We start from the raw sequence: 20589 nt of genomic DNA on the forward strand, positions 1-20589 counted from the left end.
CACACTCTCCCACGTCCATCCAGTGGGCCATGGGAGGACATACAATGTCCGGTAACTGTCCCTGCAGCACCACCCAGGACAACTCCCAAGTCCTGAAAATGCCTAAGGTGGAGTCTTTGATCCCAAGACTTTGTAAGTCTGCTTGTGGTCTTGGCTGTCTGTATGATTATGCTCTTCTATTAGCTCTAAATTACTTGATAAGTGTGCTGGGTTTGCTATATATGCTCAGGGTCCAGTATAGCACCTTGTTCATGAAAAGTGCCTGATAAATTTTTTTTTTAAGGAGGTGCCAGGGATTGAACCCAGGACCTCGTACGTGGGAGGCAGACGTTCAACTACTGAGCTACATCTGCTCCAGTAAATGTTCTTTGAATTATCTAATGCACAATCTCAGAGTACTGTCTGAATTTCTTAACTTAAATATTCTCTCAGCCTCAGGTTTCCTCTTCCTGGGAAAAGAAATGTTTTGTCCGATATTTTACCTTATTATAGTGAAATTGTTTTCTCAGGGACACGCTGAGGATCCCAGTTAGTGTTACTGTCTTATCTTTTTTTTTTCTTTTTATCTTTTAACTTTTATTTTTATCTTGATATATATTACAGGCACCAAGACTGAATGTAACCCACAAGTTAAAGAACTGCGGGAATGTACATTCTTAAATCTACCTTTTGGCTAGAACTGTGAAGGATCTGAGATTCTTCCCTATTTGGAAGCTAACTTGTTTCATGGATGCTGGTAGAAGTATCTGAGACTCTTGGGTCTGAGACAAAGGACAGTTTGTAACTCACAGGAGTAGGAGTAGCCAGTGTTAGCATTTGTTCATTTCCCATGGGGGAGCGTGAAGAGTTCCACATGGCACCCTTTAATGCATTAGGATGCTTTACAGGAGAGGAACCTGTGCTTAGAGAACCTGTATCTTTTATAAAGGACAGTGAACTTCCCTGCCCTTCCCTCCATAGGGAGATACTATCTCTGTCTCTCCAGGCTGGGATGTTATTGTGCAAGGAGGCTTTCAGTTCTTTGATTATTGATGAAGTTGAACATCCTTCATGTGTTTGTGGGCTGTATTCCTCTTTCTTTTTTTGTCCCCTTTTCTTCATTAACAAGGAGACCTCGGTCATGTCATTTAATCAGTTTGTGCTGATTTATGTATCTTTCTGAATACTGCAGAAACAATTGAGATTGTTTTTAGGATTAAATGAGTTAAATGTGCCTGGATAGAATTTTTCAGAGTTAAGTGTCCATAATTTGTTAAGCTACCTTTTTTAAAAATTCATGTTTATTCCAAAGTCAAGGTGAATTATAATTTAAAGCCATAGTATTAAAAAAAATACTTATGCCCCCCCTTGCGGCTTGTTCCTTTTCTTTTTTGCTGTCTCTTCTGTGTCCATTTGCTGCATGTTTTTTTCTGTATCTGCTTGTCTCCCTTTGTTGTGTCATCTTGCTGCACCTGCTCTCAGCGGCACACGGGCCATCAGCTCTCCATGGCACGCGGGCCAGCTTGCCTTTACAAGGAGGTCCTGGGTCCCAGGGCCTCCCATATGGTAGATGGGAGCCCAACTGATTGAGTCACAGCTGCTTCCCAAGCCATAACACTTTTAATAGTTAAAGGAGAATTTGTGGCACAAGTTGCATTAATAAAATAGACATTGGTCTAAAGTACAACACTAAACAGGTGTTGTCTGTTTCAATGGTGAAATAAATACATAACAATTACACGTGAAAATTCACTAACCCTTTGAAACAAACTGCCCAAAGAGTGAATAGAGACAGGCTACAGAGAACTTCTAACATTTTGCTACAAAATGGAAAAAATCCCCAGGGTGACTACAAACTCACACCCCTCATTTCATGCTCCTGGCCTTGTCTTCCGTCTTCCTTCTATAGTCACATCCAAATCCAGAAAGGCTTCTGCACCCCATGCTCAACAGCGCAACCACAAATACCCTAAGGTTCTCAGCATGGACTAACGTTAATGAGCCTGTGCTCATCTGGAACCTCCAGGGAAATCAGGAGCCCGAATGCGGAGAGCATCTTCATTTATTTAAACAATAGTTTGAACTGTCAGATGAGCTTTAACAGGCCATGTGCATTTCATAAACAAAACATTTGCCAGGAACAATGAAAAATGAAAACTCAGGGTTTATGCCAAGAAGCAAACCAATCCTCTGTAGCCTCATTTATTTTAGGGCTGTGAAGCCATGTAGAAAGCGATCGGGCAGTAGGTCGTCCCTCCTAGTGTCAGCGCTGTGGTGGTCTGGTAAAGCATTTCGTCAGCAGGCTCGTTTCAGGTGAATGGGCACACATCAGATTTCTGGAAAAATTTCTGTAGTTCTGGAACTTTGTTTTTCCCGGCATAATCAGATGCAATAGAATTGGAGATCAGTTTAGTTGCTGTAGCAAATATGATAGGTGTTGCTTCTGTAGCAACCGCCATCCTCTGAGCAAAGCCACTGAACTTGCAGTACATGATGCTGGCATCCTGCTTCCTCCTGTTAAGCTGCCTTTGGCTTTCCTCTTTTAAGAAATTCCTTTTCATGTCTTTGACTCATTTTTCCATCGAGTTTTTTGTCTTTTTCTGTTGATTCATGGATTTCTTCATGTAATTCGCAGACTAATCCTTTGGTGGTTATATGTGTTCCAGACATACTCTCCCAATTTGTGGCGTATGCCATTTGTGGACTTTTTCCTCTTTTGGAAGGCTGCCTGTGTAGGAGCTCATCTTGATTAGTCTCCTCCATTTCTGTGATTCTTTGCCTCTACTCGTAGTTGATTTCTGAGTACAAGTTTCTCATTTTCAAAACCTGTGGTGATTTTCTCTCTAGCAAAGAATGGCCGTGTGGATTCCGAGGACCGGAGGAGCCGCCACTGCCCATATCTGGATACCATTAACAGGTCAGTAGGGCAAGGATGCCGAGGGCAGCAAAAAGGTCAGCATGGTCTCTGCAGAGAGTTCTTTGGACACCCAAGTTCACAAATGTTACCCCTTCTAAAGCCTTCTGTCCAGAAAATTGTGCTACTTGCCATGTTTGTTAACCTTTGGCCTTCAACCTGAAGGGTCAGAATTCTTGTTATAGAAGAACAGGGATGTTTGAGGGCGGACACGTGCATAAAACCTTTCCGCTCCTTTTGAATTTGCATGTTGCAGTAATAGGAAAGAGTGTCTTTAAAACAACAGCAAAGTAGTTCCAGGTACCAAGTTAGGTCCCTGGGATTCAGCAGAGGAAAAAAAAAACACAAAAATTTGTCCTAAAGCAGAGGTATGTATCTCATCAGGTTCTCTTTTCTCTGAGCCCAGATGGCATCATAAAATGCTTTTCAGCCTGTGTTCTAGGATAGTTCTGTCTGATAGGACTTTGCACAATAATGGGATTATTCTATGCAGAGGCTGGTAGATGTATTATAATAGGCACAAGCCCCGTGTGGTTATTGAGCTCTTGAAAGGTAAATTGTTTAACTGAGGAACTGAGTTTTAAATTTTATTTAATTTTAATTATTTTAAATTTCAGTGTAAATAGCCATACTTATTAGACATCTCAGCTCTGTAAAACTATTATCAGTTAACTAGAGGTGATACTTGTGAGGACATCCTTTGGCACGGATGGGATTAAGTGGAGATAAAGTGTTTTGTCCCTACACACAGCAAATGGACACAGAGAGCAGACAGTGGAAGGTGGAGAGGGAAGGGGAGAGATATATAAAAAATAATTCTTGAAAAAAAAAGTTTTTTGTCCCTTACCTGACCAGTACTCACATATCATTACTTGATACTTGCGTGAATAGGCCTTTTTATCGGTATTCCCTTAAAATTCTTTTGGCTTCCCGTTTATTTTTATGGACAAAAATAATTTTTTTTCATAGAAGGGGTTTACTCACTGTTTTTATGTCCTTCCATCCCTGGTGGTCATTTTATTTGGCATGCTGTCGACGTCTTGCTACTCAGTCAGTTTTAGAGCCGACCCTCCAGAGAAAGGAGGCTCCTCGACTATGTCTGTGTATTAATGAGCAAGAAAGCCGTTGGACTTGTGTGTGGGGGAGATGCCCTCAGTCTGCTTTGGGGTGGTGTTGTGGAAGAGCAGCATGAGTGCACTTTCCCTCCCGATCCCAGACAGTTGCTGAGCCACTCTCTGAAGGCCGCTGGGCTGCATGCTGGAGCAGAGGGCCAGTGCTGCTTCTCTTGGGTGCCCTCCTCGACATTCATCCCTACTCTTTTTTTGTTTTGGTTCTTTTAGGAGTGTGCTGGACTTTGACTTTGAGAAACTGTGCTCCATCTCCCTCTCACATATCAATGCATATGCCTGTCTGGTGTGTGGCAAATACTTTCAGGGTAAGTAAATGTTGTGTATTATAGACTCACTGAGTGTTTTTCTGAAGATTTATTTTATTTATCCCCCATCCTTATTTGTGCTCGCAGTCTGCTCTCTGTGTCTGTTTGTTGTGTACTCTCTGTCTGCCCATATATTTTTTTTTTTCAGGAGGGACAGGGAACCAAACCTGGGACCTCCCATGTGGGAGGGAGGTGGCCAAATTCTTTAGCCATCTCTACTCATGACTCGCTGAGTTTTGTTTTTAGAAAGTAAACTGCTTTCAGGAGTCATGTCTGATAATCCCTAATCATGTCTAATAATTTGTCCTCAGGAAATTGGAATACTTTTAGAAAACCAATAGGAGGTTATCTGATAAGCTTAGAACTTGCATACATCAGAAAATATGCAAAAGACTATAGGGATTGCTAAGATTCATGGTTTCTGAATCTCTAATGTTTTACATCTTTTCCTGAGACTCCTTTTGCCCTAAGGGCTTTTTGTATGTTATTTTCTAAAAAGTTTTTATTTCAACTCATTCAGATAAAAAAATGCAATGTATATAGAGTGGGGGATTCAAAAGAAATATAAACTACATTCCTTACTTTTATAAGGAGTGAGGGTTAACACATTAAACAGTCAGATCATAAGGTTACTGCTAGTCACTGTGCTGCTGAGTATAAGTAAGGACAATAGAAGTTGAAGTAAGGAAAGAGCACATGTTAGCTGGAGTGTTTGTGTTGCGTTTGTGGGAATGGTAGGACTTGAGTGGTCAGGGCATCTGGGTTTGAATGGGTGAAAGGAGTGGCAACATGCACAGAGGAACTGTGGGTGTAGACTTGTGTGTAATGGGCAGTTGGAAATTTAGGACTGTCACATCATGTATGTATGTGTACATGTGCATATATGTAAGTATGTGGATGTGATATATATAATGTATATACATAAGTATTTTCACTTTCTGATATATGTGAAACTAATTCACGAATATTTCACGTTCATGCACATGAAATTAGTTTCCCCAACCAATAGCTTATACCTTCTAGGGAACAAAGTAACTGATATGTTATTTTTTCTTGCTAAATTTTGTGATGAGAAAAGCTCATCATTTCAGGAATGGCATAGTACTTTGTTTTGCGGATACTAACATGTTCCAGTACAAAACAATGAGAGGGAAATCAAACCTGGTTTGTGCTTTTTTGGAATCTACTCTATTCTTACAGCCTATCTTCCTTCCCTACAGGCCGGGGTTTGAAATCTCATGCCTACATTCACAGCGTCCAGTTTAGCCACCACGTTTTCCTCAACCTCCACACCCTCAAGTTTTACTGCCTTCCAGACAACTATGAGATCATTGACTCCTCACTGGAGGATATCACGGTCTGTGTCCTAGTGGACTGGTTGGGAACTTCCTGGGAAGGGCCCCACGCTGAGGTCAGGAGAGAATCTCAGTCCCCTTGGGTGGAGAGAAGCTTCTTTGATGTGGGAAGGAACTTTGGAAATCGAGTAAGGAGGTCAGGAATCAAACATGTGGCCGATGGTCTACAACCTAGTCATCATTTCTGCTTTTAACGATTGATCGAAGGCTAGATCTGAAGAAATATGGCTTCTAATTTTAGTTATAAATTATCCTTCTATGCGTTGGAGTAGAGATATGAATTGAGCCTGGCATAGGACACTGGATACCAAGCCATGTACCAATTTCTGGCTACTTTGACATGATGTGCCTAGAAATGCCAACATGTTCCATCTGTGGGTTCTGGTTTGGGACCTGTGCCAGGAATCCTTTTCTGTACTTAAGTGGAGTGCATGTGAAGTCCTCTTGGGCACTGATTATGTTGGAATGGTTCATTATTTTCCTTTCCAGCAAATGGCTGCATATTCATTGTGCTGTATATTCTGTTTATTTTAAAGAAAAGTTATGTGATCAGAGTTTTGGAAACACTACTTAAGTTACTTTTAAAATTGAGGTTAATATATTTGGGGGAGGGTAGAACAGATGGAATGGGGCATTTTGGGGGAGATGGAAGTGTTCTACATGATCTTGCTATGATGGATACAGGCCATGTTGAATTGTATCAAAGTTTATAAAAGTGAATGATCCAACATGTAAACCATAGTGTAAACCATTGACCATTGTGGGTAGCCAAGTTTCAGTATTTGTACATCAATTGTAACAAATTTACCATCCACATGTAAAATGTTATTAATAGGGGAAGGGGGAAAGAGGGGAGGATGCTGGGTATATGGGAGTCTCCTGTATTTGGTACGTGACTTCTGTACCTTAAAACTTCTCTAAGGTTAAAATGGAAAAAAAAAAAAAGTAACACAATGGGGGAGTAAATGGAAGAAAATATCACTGTATATATAGGACAACAGATCTTAGAGTGATGCAAAGCGAAATGTCAAAAAAATTTTTTTAAAATATTTTTTCATTTTTCTAAATTTTTATTAAATTTTTTTTGTATTTTATTTTGTATTTTTAAAACTATCATTATGTCATTTTCCTATTAATTGTATTTGGCTATTTTATTGGCTTCATTTTTGAACAAGTTTTGGATCACAGAACGGTTACAACTGTGGCAGGGGAGGATCAGTGGTGTGGGGTATCAGTAATGGGGGATACATGGGAGGAAGCTCATCTGAGCATACATGTAAGGCATATAAATGTGTTAAAATGTTCGTGGGGCATTGTCACGGTGGGTGGAAATTCACACAATAACTGAAGGAATATCAAATTCCCATCCGGGGAGCTCTGCCACATTCGCTAATGAATCAGCAAGAATCCCCTGAGTGCAGGAGCAGTGACTAGTGAAGGAGGATTGTCCTTGGTATTGATGTCTGTGCATATGAACCTTTACTCTTGAAATGGAAACTTAGCCTAGTATTATAGGGTGCCTAAGAGTTGCCGCCTGGGAGCCTCCTTGCTGCTCAACTGTGGTCTCTCTCTAAGCTGAACTCGACATATAAATAGATTACCTTCCCCCCAGCATGGGACATGACCCCCAGGGATGAGCCCCCCTGGCACTGAGAGATTACTACCAAGCACCAACTAGCAATGCAACTGGAAAAAAAGGAGGAAAAGGTAAAGACACGTGAGTTCATATGGCTATGAAACTTAAAAGTGTGTTGGGAGTTCATCCCAGAGGTTACGCTTATGCATGTCTCAGCCGGAACTCATTGACTGCCAAAGTAGATACTATCCCAAATAGCAGGGCTCCTGAGGGCTCTGGAAACATCCAGACACTATAGTCAGGGCAGATAGCTCAGGAGTTTGGTGCCTTGCCAGTTGGCCCTACTTTGGAATCTATGCTCCCCAGTGTGAATGAGTTAGACTCAGTTGAGGTTTCTCTACACATGGCTCTTCTGTCCTTCTGTTTGAATCTATAATTAGTACTAGAGTTGATAGGTATACGTCCAAGAGACTTAAGTCTTTGGGCTGTCCATATATACCAGCCGGGCCCAGAATCTCATTGGAGTTGCAACACCTACTCTCCAGTTCATTAGTCTCACTCAGGACAGCCAACAGGGAGGTGATGATGGACACCTACCACCATGCCAAGGAACTGAGAGAATCTACAGCTGCAAGCAAGGGAGTCCCATCCATCAGTTCTATGAATCATAGCCCCTTCTCATTTAGAGGTGGAGTGGACATCACCATCTTAGAATCCTCAGGATTGGGGAATTAACTATGGACTAAAGTGGACTTACTGGTATTCTACTATAGACTTATTGTGATTCTAGCAATGGAAGAAATTATATCATTGATGTGGAGGCAGTGGCCACTGGAAGTTCTGAGGGTAGGGAGAGGGAAAAACAGGTATAATAGGGGGCCATTTTTGGGACTTGGGAATTGTCTTGAATGACATGGCAATGACAGGTACAGGCCATTATAAATCTTGCCATAACCAACAGAATTGGATGGGAGAGTGTAAACTACAATGTAAACTTTAATCCATGCTTAGTGGCAGTACTCCAAAATGTGTTCATCAGTTGCAACGAGTGTACCACACTAGTGAAGGATATTGTTAATGTGAGAAAATGTGTGAGGTGTGGTGAGTGGGGCATATGGGAATCCCCTATTATTATTTATTCAACATTTGTATAAGTATATTAAAAAAAACAACAACATAGAAACAGCATTTACTGAGGGAGAAATAAATTAGCACTTTCAAAACAAGTTAGTTATGGCCTCTGTCCGCCTATAGCATGTTTGGATGGCCCATGTGGCTCTGTGACTGGAAAGATTCTGATCCTGCACCTCCAGTTACGGGATCTTGGAGAGCCTCAGTCCTGCTCAGAGTTAAAGGCGCTCCTGTCGCAGAGCTCATTAGGTGTGCTGTCACCTTGAGGCTACACCTGAGCCTTGGACGCCTGCTGACGTCAAAGACTTGGGTGTCCTACAGTTTCTGGTGGGCATTTGACATGGACGTGGCTAGGCTTGAGATCCGAGGAAAGCCCTGTGATTTAGTGATTTTTGGATTAAATGTAGATTCCCCTTATAGACTGGCCATGCAGGGACTACCTGCCCCACCTTACTAGGCTTATTTTGGGTGTGCAGTCAGACACACCAAATTGTTCCTTGTTTTTTTCAGAAGTGGCTGTTCTAGATATATAGTGTGAATTCTGTTTGCATTAAACTCTCAAACAACTTAGAGTCTTCCTTTGCTTGCAGTACGTGTTGAAGCCCACTTTCACCAAGCAGCAGATTGCAAACTTGGACAAGCAAGCCAAATTGTCCCGGGCATACGACGGCACCACCTACCTGCCAGGCATCGTGGGACTGAATAACATAAAGGCCAACGACTATGCCAATGCTGTCCTTCAGGTAGGTCAAGACTGGGACGTGGAGCAAGAGAGGGGCGCCCAGGGTGCAGGGCGGCCGAGGGCCTGCTGCCTTCTGGATATGCTTCCTTGGTCTGCCAGGACACAGCCTACTGAGGGCTCTCCTCGCCCTTTGCAACAAGTAGAACATCCCTGGGTTTGCTTATGGGACTGCTGCCAGGCGGGGAAGCCTTTTTCCAGCCTCTAGGCTCATGGTCTCTGGAGCTTCATGGGGAGAGAGGGTTAGAAACTGGGTGTTGCCTGGCAATACCAAATAAGAAACAATTAGCTATGCTTTTTTTTCTTATGGTGCAGATGTTCATTGTGCTGATTGTCAGTTTCATTCCTGTCCCTATCCTTATTATCCCAGAATGGGAAAGGCAGAAAGCCAAAAGCGGTCCTGTTTTAAAAAATAATTTTTTTTTGATTATACAAGTCATATGTGCACATTGTGGAAAACTTAGGGAATATTGGTTCTCATAAATAAGAAAGTTAATCCCATTTCACCCCCCCCCCCAAAAAAAATTGAAAAACATTTTCAATTTTTCAAATGTAAACACAGGTTTACTGGGAAACAAATAAATCAGTAAGAAGTGAAAGCTTCATTCCTTTCCTTCCCCAGTGCTCTGTCCTAGGTTGGTTAGCATTTAGTGTTTAGACTTCTAGAACTCTTTTATAAACAAACGTACTGACATGCAAAATATTCAGTCATGTCAGAGGATTGTGATTTATTTTGCCATTCTCTGATAGATAGAATTTAACTTGTTTCACATTTCTTTTTTTTAACTTTCAGTGCTGCAGTGAATATCCTTCTATATTTAAAAAATTTTAGTTGTTTTCTTGTCTTTTTTAAAAAGATAAATAGATCACACAAAACATTATGTTAAAAACCATACGAGGCTCCCACATACCCACTCCTCACCCACCCCGCCCCTCCCACATCAGCATCCCCTTTCATCAGTAAGGCACACTGCATTTGGTGAATGCACCCTGGAGCACTGCCACACTGCACGTACCATGGTTTACACTGAAGTTCAGACTCTCCCCCAGTCCATTCAGTGGGTTATGGCAGGATAAACAGTGCCCTGCATCTGTCCCTGCAGTATCATTCAAGGCAACTCCAAGTCCTGAAAATGCCCCATATCATGCCTCTTCCTCCGTCTCCCTGCCCTCAGCTACTCCTGTGGCCACTGTCTCCACATCAGTGATACTGTTTCTTCCATTGCTAGATTCACAATAATTCTATAGTAGATTACCAGCAAGTCTACTCCAATCCATATTATATTCTTCCATCTTGTGGACCCTGGGATGGTGATGTCCACTCTACCTCTAAATTGAGAGGGGGCTTAGGTCCCACATGGCTGATGGATGGATGTGATTCTCCTGCTTGCAATTGTAGACACTCTTGGTTCCCTGGTGTGGTAGTTGACCAATCTCACCTCCCCATCACCTGACCTGGGTACATCAATGAACTGGAGAGTAGGTGTTGCAACTTTGCTGAGGTTCAGGGCCCAGCTGGCACATGGACAGTCCAGAGATTCAAGTCTCCTGAGCATGCACAAACCCCAGCACCAACCACAGTTTCACTAAAAGTGACAGAAGAAGCATGTGTAGAGAGGTCACATCTGTCAACTCCATCACACTCAGGAGCACAAGTTCCAAAGTAAGGCCCTCTGGCAAGGCCCTGAACTCCAGAGCCATCTGCCATGACCATAGGACCTTGGTGTCTCTGTGGCCCTCAGGAGCACCAGTACCTGGGGTTGTATCTACTTTAGCTGTGTCTGGGTGAATATCCTTTTAGATATAGTTTTGCACATTTTGTGACAGTGTTACTTTTTTTTATGTTTCTTACCTGGGTTATTAAAATACAATTACAGAATTCTTATTTATAAAGTAACATAGTATGTATGTCTTTGTTTTTTAAATAGGAAACTATGTTATGAAATCAGTAAATATCTTTCTGCAGATAAGTTATTCCTTTTTATTGATTATAGTTACCGTTTATTTCACCTGTCTCTATTTTTTTTTTTTTAAGATTTATTTTTATTTATTTCTCTCTCTTCCTGGTCCCTTGTCTGTTCTCTGTGTCCGTTCGCTGTGTGTTCTTTTGTGTCTGCTTGCATTATCAGGTGGTACCGGGAAACTCCATCTCTTTTTTATTGCGTCATCTTGCTGCATCAGCTCTCCGTGTATGCAGTGCCACTCCTGGGCGGGCTGCGCTTTTTTCACGCGGGGCAGCTCTCCTTGTGGGGCGCACTCCTTGCATGTGGGGCACCCCTACACAGGGGACAGCTCTGCGTGTCACGGCACTCTTGTGCATGGCAGCACTGCGCGTGGGCCAGCTTACTACACGGGTCAGGAGGCCCTGGGGATTGAACCCTGGACCTCCTATGTGGTAGGTGGACGCTCTATCAGTTGAGCCACACCCGCTTCCGCTTACTCTTTTATTAATGGATCTAGGGCCCAGATGGCCACAGGCTGTCTGCAGTAATTTACAAATCCATCTGCCATATAAAAGAGTGTTTTTTCATCCTATATTGCTACTTTTCTAAATTTTTATATTTTAATTTTGATTTTGATAAGTACCTATATCTTAAATTTTTTGGCTCACTTCTAAAATTGATTAAATTTCACTGTATTGTCCTTTTCCCCCCTTGCATTATTGGGCCTTATATGCTCGTTTTTCTATTGATGGTTCATCTTATAAAATTTTAAGAAATAGATAATAAAGATATTTTTTCTATTGTATGTTGTCTCCCAGTTCTCATTTGGCCTATAAATTGGGGTTAAGGCCATTTTTTTTTTTTTAATCTTTTTTTTATTGTTTTTTTTAAAAAAATAAGTAAATAGATCACACAAAAGTTATGGTCTTCTTAACATAAAGGAATTTGGATTTACTGTGTTGAGCAGAGGTAAATCCAGAGCTTCCATCTGCCTTTCCCCTTCTAAGTGGCTTACTTTTCCAAAGAAACATGCTCCTGGAAAGCACAGTGATGGCAAGGCTCCTGAGCCCTTCAGGCAGGTCCTGTAGAGTTGCTGTGTTTTTACTTAGGGTGTCTTACACGGTTCCTCTCCCAGCTTTATAGCTCTGGCTAGTGAGCATGTATTGCTTCCTGAACTAATATGGCTGTTTCTTATCTTTTTGCTTAATAAGGTCAAATTTATTCTTGTTCTAAACTTTTGGACCATTTTTCATCAAATAACAGAATACATTCATTCTGACATACAATTTTATGGCTTTATTAACACCCTCTCAGCACTATATTTTGGGAAAATACCAGGTTTTGTTAAGATTTTCTTGTGTTTGTTTTTTGTTTTCTGTGATTTTCATATGCAGTGTGGAGTTGAGAGGTGGGAAAACTCTGTTCCCCAGATAGTTATCACTGTCCTTGCCAAAAGAAAAATATTTGGGTTTCTAGCCTTCAGGTCCTTATTAATTTGAATAAAATCATAGGCATTATTAGAGTAAAAAAAGAAATTATTAAAGAAGTTGGTCAGTAGATAGGGATTTTTTAGATTTTTAATTTACTTATTTATCTCCCTCCTCCCCCCCACCTGTTATTTGTGCTCACTGTCTGTTCTCTCTGTCTATTCATTGTGCATCCATATTCTCTTTATTTTATTTTTTTGAAGATTTATTTTTTTATTTATTTTCTACTCTCCACCCCCAGTTGTCTGCTCTCTGTGTCCATTTGCTGTGTGTTCTTCTGTGACCGCCTCTGTCCTTATCAGCGGCACTGGGAATCTGTGTTTCTTTTTGTTGTATCATCTTGTTGTATCAGCTCTCCATGTGTGCAGTGCCATTCTTGGGCAGGCTGCACTTTATTTTGCGCTGGACGGCTCTCCTTACGTGGCGCACTCCTTTTGCATGGGGCTCCTCTACGCAGGGGACACCCCTGCGTGCAGGGCACTCCTTGCGCGCGTCAGCACTGCACATGATGGGCCAGCTCCACATGGGTCAAGAAGGCCTGGGATTTGAGCCATGGACCTCCCATGTGGTAGGCGGACGCCCTATCCATTGGGCCAAGTCTGCTTCCCCATATTCTCTCTAGGAGGCACGGGGAACCAAACCTGGGACCTCCCATGTCGGGGAGAGGCACTTAATTGCTTGAGCCGCCTCTGCTCCCTGCTTTGTTGTGTCTCTCATTGTATTTCCTTTTTATGTCAGCTCATCTTGCCAGCTTGCTGTCTTACTCATCTTCTCTAGGAGGTACTGGCAACCAAACCTGGGACCTCCCATGTGTAGGCAGGCGCCCAAATGCTTGAGCCACATCTGCTTCCCATGGATAGCGATTTTTAAAACAAAGTTGTTGTGGTGATATGTGTGTGTGTGTGTGTGTATGTGTATGTGTATATGTATATATACATTTCCTGTTTTAACCACTTTCAGATACACAATTTTCCAGTGTCAATGAAATTCACAATGTTGTGCTACCATCACCACCATCTGTTACCAAAGCTTCCATCCTGTCAAACAGAAACTCTACCCATTAAGTATTAACTCCCACTTTCCCTTCCCCATCCCTGTCCCTATCCCCACATCTTTTTTGTCTCTGCGAATTCTCATGTTCTAGTTATTTCACATAAGTGGATCATCCACTATTTGTCCTTTTTTTGTCTGACTTATCTCACTCAACCTGATGTCTTCAAGGTTCACCATATTGTAGCATGCTTTAGAACTTCATTCCTTTTTACAGCTGAAAAATATTCCATGTTTTGTAATGTCTATGGAACATTTTGTTTATCCATTCATCCATTGATGCCAGGTAGGGTGCTTCCACCTTTTGGCTATTGTGAATAATATGAGCAGTGGTGTACAGGTTATCTGTTCAAGTTCCTGTGTTCACTTCTTTTGGATAAATTGCTACAAGTGGAATTACTGGGTCATAACAGTAATGCTGTGTTTAACTTTGTGAGGCACCACCAAACTGTTTTCCATAATGGCTGTACCATTTTAGATCCCGCCAAATATACAAGTGTTCCTGTTACTCTGCGTCCTTACCAGCACTAATTTTCGGTTTTTTAAATAATGGCCATTCTCTTGGGTGTGTGGTAGTATTGTTGTGGAATTTAAGAGAAGTTCAATTATTTGAGTATAGAGAGGCCAGGACTCAGGAATGATTTTGAGAAGGAAAAATGGTTTATTGATGGCCGGCTGGACTTGGGAGCTTTCAGTTTGAATTCCGAGCTCTGAACAAGATTTTCAAACGTTTTTTATACAGAGAGGAAAGGCCAAATGGTCCTTTTGTTTCAGTTCTCAATAGGCTTCAATTAGCATATATTTCTTCTACATCTTAGGTAAGCTTTTAGCATGGACTCCAGATATTCTAGATAAGCCTTGGTTTTTGCATTTCCCCTAAATACTTAAAGTTTATAGCCCTTGCATTGTTAAAGATTTCCTGGGACTGGAGCCGCTGTCACTGTCCCTAAGGGCAGGACTGCAGCTTCTTACTGTTCCACACTCACAAGTCAAACAACTTAGTTATTTCTGAAGAGACACAGAGCCTTCCACCCATAGCCCACATTATTCCCTTTTTTTTGCCAAAGTTTACTTGTTAAGCTTTGGCATAATTATTGTTGGAGCTATGAGGTGGATGGCTGTTTGTTGTTTTGATTGATTATTTATTAGTTTTTAGTACAGCATCCAGGACTGTTTTTAGAAGTTTAGAACTTTTCATTTTGGACAGCAGAATCTTGGGCAGGGGCCTTTTGCAGTTATTCTGCTGCCACTGGCACTCACGTGGATTTCTAAGGGGCCTTTTGCAGTTATTCTGCTGCCACTGGCACTCACGTGGATTTCTAGTTAGGTTTCAGATCCATCTATTACTTTTATTTTACTTTTAAAGAGTTTACACCTTTAATTTAAAAGGGGTGCTGAAGGGAGATGATTTCTTTTTTGTAACTGCTTCTTGCTGGCCATGGGCTGTAGTCATTGCTTAATAAGGTGTAAAAACTCTTTAATTTATTTTAACTGGAGGAAGATGGATCTGGCATTCTGTACGAAGTTGGATGAAGTTTTCATATGGTTAATAAGATGTTCACTCTGAAAGAAACAAACTTAATTAAAAATTTGGAATACTTGTTTTTAAAAGAGGACACATTGGATTACAGAGGTAGACAAGGTTAGGTGCCTATAAAGATGGCATTCTTTAAAAGCTGGTGGGAACAGCATATATATATTTTTTTAAGTTATCTATTTTTAGAGAGAAATTGCAACCGACACTTAGCTTTGTCTGAAGACACATTCCAAGCTGTTCAATGATTGACACTCATTCGCTTTGTCAGATGCTCCTGGTGAACTGGCACTCCTTGGGCAACTGGCTTCACTCAGGATTAGAACACTAATTTGGAAATACTCTTAGTTTTTACTTGTGGGAGTGATCAGAACTACAGAATAAAGATTTTTACACTTTGGTTTTCATTGTACAATTTCTAGCAATTTTGACTTGTTCAATAGGTGACTCACCATTAGCAAGCAAGCCTCACTTTTGCTACACAGCAGAGTACAGCAGAATATAGAAGTTGACTGAGACTGGCTGAGACTGCCACCTTATTCTATAGACATGTTATTAACTGTTTAGAAAATGATTTTACTAGGAATTTAACATGTTTAATATACTTCTGCACTTGATTTAAAATAGAAAAGATAACATTACAATTATTAGGCATATATTTAGTACAGGATAAAAGTACAGCACTTAATATTAACTAATGTATTACTTAATGCATAAGGATTCAGAGTTGCAATTATTAGTTTTGAGTTTAAAGGTTTGTAATACTTTACATGTTATTTCTCTATGAGAGCAGGCTATAATGCTAATTGTGTTTAAGTTTCACTTACAGTATCTTGGTATCATGGCTCTACTTAGCATGTTCTTCAACGCAGTGAGCAAGTTGCAGCATTCTTCATCTTAGAGAGATTTTTTAGTATTCTACTAGCCTGGTGCATAGTGCTCTTTGGCACTATGGAACAGTGCCAGTCTGGAGGCGATATCCATTGTACACTTGGCTGTACCAAGTCATTATTGGCTGCTGCAGGAGCTTGAAACTGCAATATAGTTTCTATTGACTTCAGGAGCAGAACCAGAGACTGATATAGCACATATTTTTAATTGAGGGGTCAGTGACCAGCTTAGCCAATAACTCACATGGAGAGGCCACTTGTAATGTATACAAGGCCTGGTTCGAATGCACAAGAGTTTGACAATGTTAAAGTTTATTCTTTGTTTTATATATATTTTAAACAACTTAACGCAATACATATATTAAATGACTATTTACTTACATAATTTTACTATAAAGATAACAGTAGGTACTTTACTTTAGTAATAGAGGAAAAAATATTTTTCATTGTTAGAATGAAAACAGAATATTTCTAATAGAATCAAGACAACTTTTTATTACTATTTACTTAAATGTGTATTTTGCAGTGGCCTTCAGACAGGTTTATTATCATGAAGTTATTTCTGCTACTAATACTAATCTAAGTTTCTTTAGTTAATAATGACTTTTACAACTAGAACTATTTAAACATTTTTAGTTTGGAAGATGTTTTATAAACTCTTTATAATTGACTATAACTGCATTGACTAGACACTTTATGTTTAAATAAACTTACTAAATTACAATTACTAATGAAAGAAATTTATTCTTTATTTAAGAGAGCATATCTACAATCTTTTTCCTTTAGCTTAATTTTACTAATGTGAACTTACAATTTTTATTACTTTAAAGATTTTGTACATAATGTTAATTTAGTTTATAAATTAACTATGGGAGATTACACTCAAGTTAAATAAAATTGAAACCATAATAGTTTATGCAAGGAATGTTCTTTTTTTTCCTTACAGGAAGCTAAAAACTTTTTTTTTTAAGTTATGAAAATTATTAATTTAAAAGCATAACTGATTACCAGGTTTTAAAACACATGCATACTGACTATTAGGTTTTAAAACACATTACACAATTACTTAATTTTTTTAAAATCATAACCCAGGAAAGGTTTTTCCATAGTTTTTATGGACTTTTCTTTACTTACTGAAATTTGTTAATAGAGCCACTAATTACTTTTATTTTGTTGGAAAGAAATCTTTTGGAAGAAATTAAGGCTCACTAGATTGTGGAGAAGAAAATAATTTATTCTTAATCTTGCAAGAAGGGGTGCAGAGCCAGATATGGCTGGTGCCACGAACAAAGAAAAATGACACAATTTATATATACCCTTAAGCCTAGCATGCAAGCTCTTCCTGTTTTTCCATAGATTGGATACTTCAGAAGTTATAGCTTATCTGAGATTTAACTTTCCCACGCAAAAGTTTGATTTAACTGCTTCCTCTATTACATTCTAACTATTTTAGTTTTTACTTGCTCCCCCTTTTTTCAAATAAGGAATAGAATTTAGTGCTGAAATGGCACCGACTTAGTTAGCTCCTTCTTGGGCATCCTTCTACTGCCCATAGGATTGGCTTAAACTGGTCTCCTCCACTGCTGTCCAACCTGGGAGTGGGAGACTGAGGCAGCAGGCCGCCAGGTTACATTAACATTTTTCTTATGTGAAAATTAATTTAATTTTTGTTTTTTGTTTTTTTTCAATTTATGGCTGACAAAGGTTTAAACTGGGAAATTACCAGGCAAACTGATTCTTAATTCCCTAGCCTAGTAGATAGGTTTAATCTGCTACACCTAGTCTTGCTTTAAAAGCTCTTGCAAAGAGGAGGCTCTTTTCCAATTGTTTCTATAATTAGATTTTTATGACTTTTTCATTTTGCTTAGTTCAGTTTGAGCTTTAAGAATATTTATAAATATAACTGTATATTTAATTTTTAACAATTTGAATAGACTTCTTTTAAGAATTTTTATTTGTTAATTTGATATTATCCTGATGTATGAAGACATACATTGAGCATTTTTTTTAAAATGGGCAGACACAAAGAGTTAGACACAAACACAACTCAATGATATTACTTGTAATTTGCATTATTTTATATATTGTTTAGCTTAATTAATTAGGGGTCTAGAAATATATATTACTTATATAACTGCATATTTAACTTCAACAATTTGAGCAAATAGGCAGACATGAATAGTTTGACACAACAACATGACTTTAGTTACTTTAAACTTTTCAAAGACTTTTGAAACTCTTCTTAATTTGCACTATGACCATGCAGTTTACTACAAGAATTTTTTTTCTTATTTAATGGATTGTAATAACTAAAATGTTCTTAATGCCTTAGCACTATTTTGTTTTAGAACTTTATATTTTACTTTGAAATTAGCAGAATTTTGGATAAGCAACAAGATTAATTTTATATATATTTACTGAGGCTATTTGAAGCCTTAGGGAGACAGACTTCTTTCTCTCATGAATTGCCACTCTTAGGAACACTGATTGTCAAGGCAGGAGACTTCTCTCCCTCCACCCCCCTTTTTGATTTTGGAGATAATAAAACTCCAGTGGCCATTTAACTTTATTCTATCAGGCAGCAATTTATTTAGTTTACACTTGAATTCATGAGAGAAAGGGTTACTAATACCAGGAGAGGAGACAGTGATGTTCCAGCTCTTCTCAATTATGAAATAACCATAGGCAAAGGCAAAGGGTGAGGTTAGGCTTGAAGTAACCATAAACAAAGGAAAGGTTAGTGTAGAATTTACACTTAAATAATAGTTTCAGGCTAAATTCACCTAGCTATAATCTCAGTTATTGTTTTTCTACTGTTTTATAATATAAATGCATTTATAAATGATTTTAACTCTTAGTTACAGTTTTTATTAATTTTTTTAAAAACCTATTAATTTTATAACACCTTTAAATACTTTTCATTCAACTTATAACATATTAAATGAACTTAACCATTACTTTAATTTTTCTTTTAAAGTAAAAGAATAAATCTCTTGCAGTTAGTTTGAAATAAAAGGCTACTTTTCAGGATTTGATTTCTAGAACATAAAATGTTCTTTTAAGAGGTAAGACTCTTCTTCAAACATTGAGGATATGATGAGGTTAAAGCACAAGAAGCTATTGATAAAAGATTTTTTTTGTATATTGATCTTATTTAATTTAATTATAAAAATTTTCCTTCCACAAACCTTTTACACTTTCAGTATTCATTCAGGTTCTGTCCCACACTCTACTCTTTCTAATAATCAATCATTTTATTTTAGGACAAAATCATCTTCTGTTTCCTTAACAATAAAAACACACTCCATATATCCCACATACTAAGTTACTAGGCAAACTTCTTACAACATATAATTGCCATTAATACTAAACAAGTTTGTTAAAATAATGAACTTTTTTTCACTTTAAATACTTAGTAGCATGTAATACTAGAAACAGTTTTTTTGGAAGCAAGTTGGCAGGGGAGATTGGCTGCCGAATAAGTTTGTTATAAAATTGCTTTTTATTATTATTATTATTAATTCAGTTTTGTTAAATAATGACTTTCTGCAATTAGCCACTTAAATACTTTAAACAATGCTTTGTAAAACTTTTATATTTATACCCTTAAGACAAATTTTACTTTCACAGAACACATTCTCTTACTTAAGGTCACTACAATACCTTCTAAGAACCTGAGCAGAATGCAAACGTATTTTGGCTTTGACACCCTAAGGAGGGAACTTTACTGCATTTATTCTGATTCTGCTTTTTACCCCCTTCACTTCTCCCCCTTCCAGGCAGTCGGGTGCACAACAAACAGGAATGCGGCTTATGAATAGAAGGGTGGACTCACTGGAAAGGGGCAAGCCGCTCCCCCCTTTCCAGCTTTCAGCCAAAATGGGCAGACAGAACCTACTCAAATTTGGCAACTCTCCCAGGAACCCAGCCGCCCTGACTGGGACATTCCCAACAAACTTGGGTGCTTGGTGCGGACACAGATGGCCTCCAAGCCCCGGCAAAGGGCCAGACCAGAGACAAGACAGCAGAGCATGCACAAACATCTAGACTCTACAAACAGCCAGACTCCTCAGCTTTTGCCCCAGAATCATTTCACTCCCTTGCCAATGGCAAGGGAGGGCTCCAGCTCAGCTGTAATTCCACTTTACATAAGGACACAACTCCAACACTAGCCTTGAGCTGACACAGACAGAAGCACAAAGGTCACTAATCTGAGCCACAAGTTTATATATTTATTTTCACCATGGCTGCCCCCACAGCCATCACAAACCTCAGAACACTTAACATTTGGTATAAAGTGAATTCATTTACAAATTAGCACCATAACAAAAGATTTCAGCTAGACTTTTCCACTGTTTAAACTTTACACCCAGACCAAGCTCCACCAGAAAAGCCGATCCATTTTCCTGTAACCAAGTTTTGTTTCCCTTAATCTAGACCAATTTCTAGGACATTAGGACTTGAACCTATAAATAGCCCTTCCTATTAAAATCGAGACTCCACTCCTTCAGTGGATATAAGACCAGTACCAGATTCTAATATGCAGTTAGACAAAC

At 39.2% G+C, this 20589-nt stretch overlaps 1 protein-coding gene across 1 annotated transcript in view; it reads left to right on the forward strand.

The window, feature by feature from the left end:
* Positions 1–20589, forward strand: part of USP39 (ubiquitin specific peptidase 39) — a 50729-nt gene that overhangs the window by 1558 nt on the left and 28582 nt on the right. The window contains exons 2-5 of the mRNA XM_004447132.5: positions 2827–2896; positions 4234–4328; positions 5549–5685; positions 8981–9133. Coding sequence (XP_004447189.2) covers positions 2827–2896; positions 4234–4328; positions 5549–5685; positions 8981–9133 — 455 coding nt within the window. The remainder of the gene's footprint in view (positions 1–2826; positions 2897–4233; positions 4329–5548; positions 5686–8980; positions 9134–20589) is intronic.

This window comes from Dasypus novemcinctus, chromosome 17 (genome assembly GCF_030445035.2).
Source record: "Dasypus novemcinctus isolate mDasNov1 chromosome 17, mDasNov1.1.hap2, whole genome shotgun sequence".
NCBI lineage: Eukaryota > Metazoa > Chordata > Mammalia > Cingulata > Dasypodidae > Dasypus > Dasypus novemcinctus.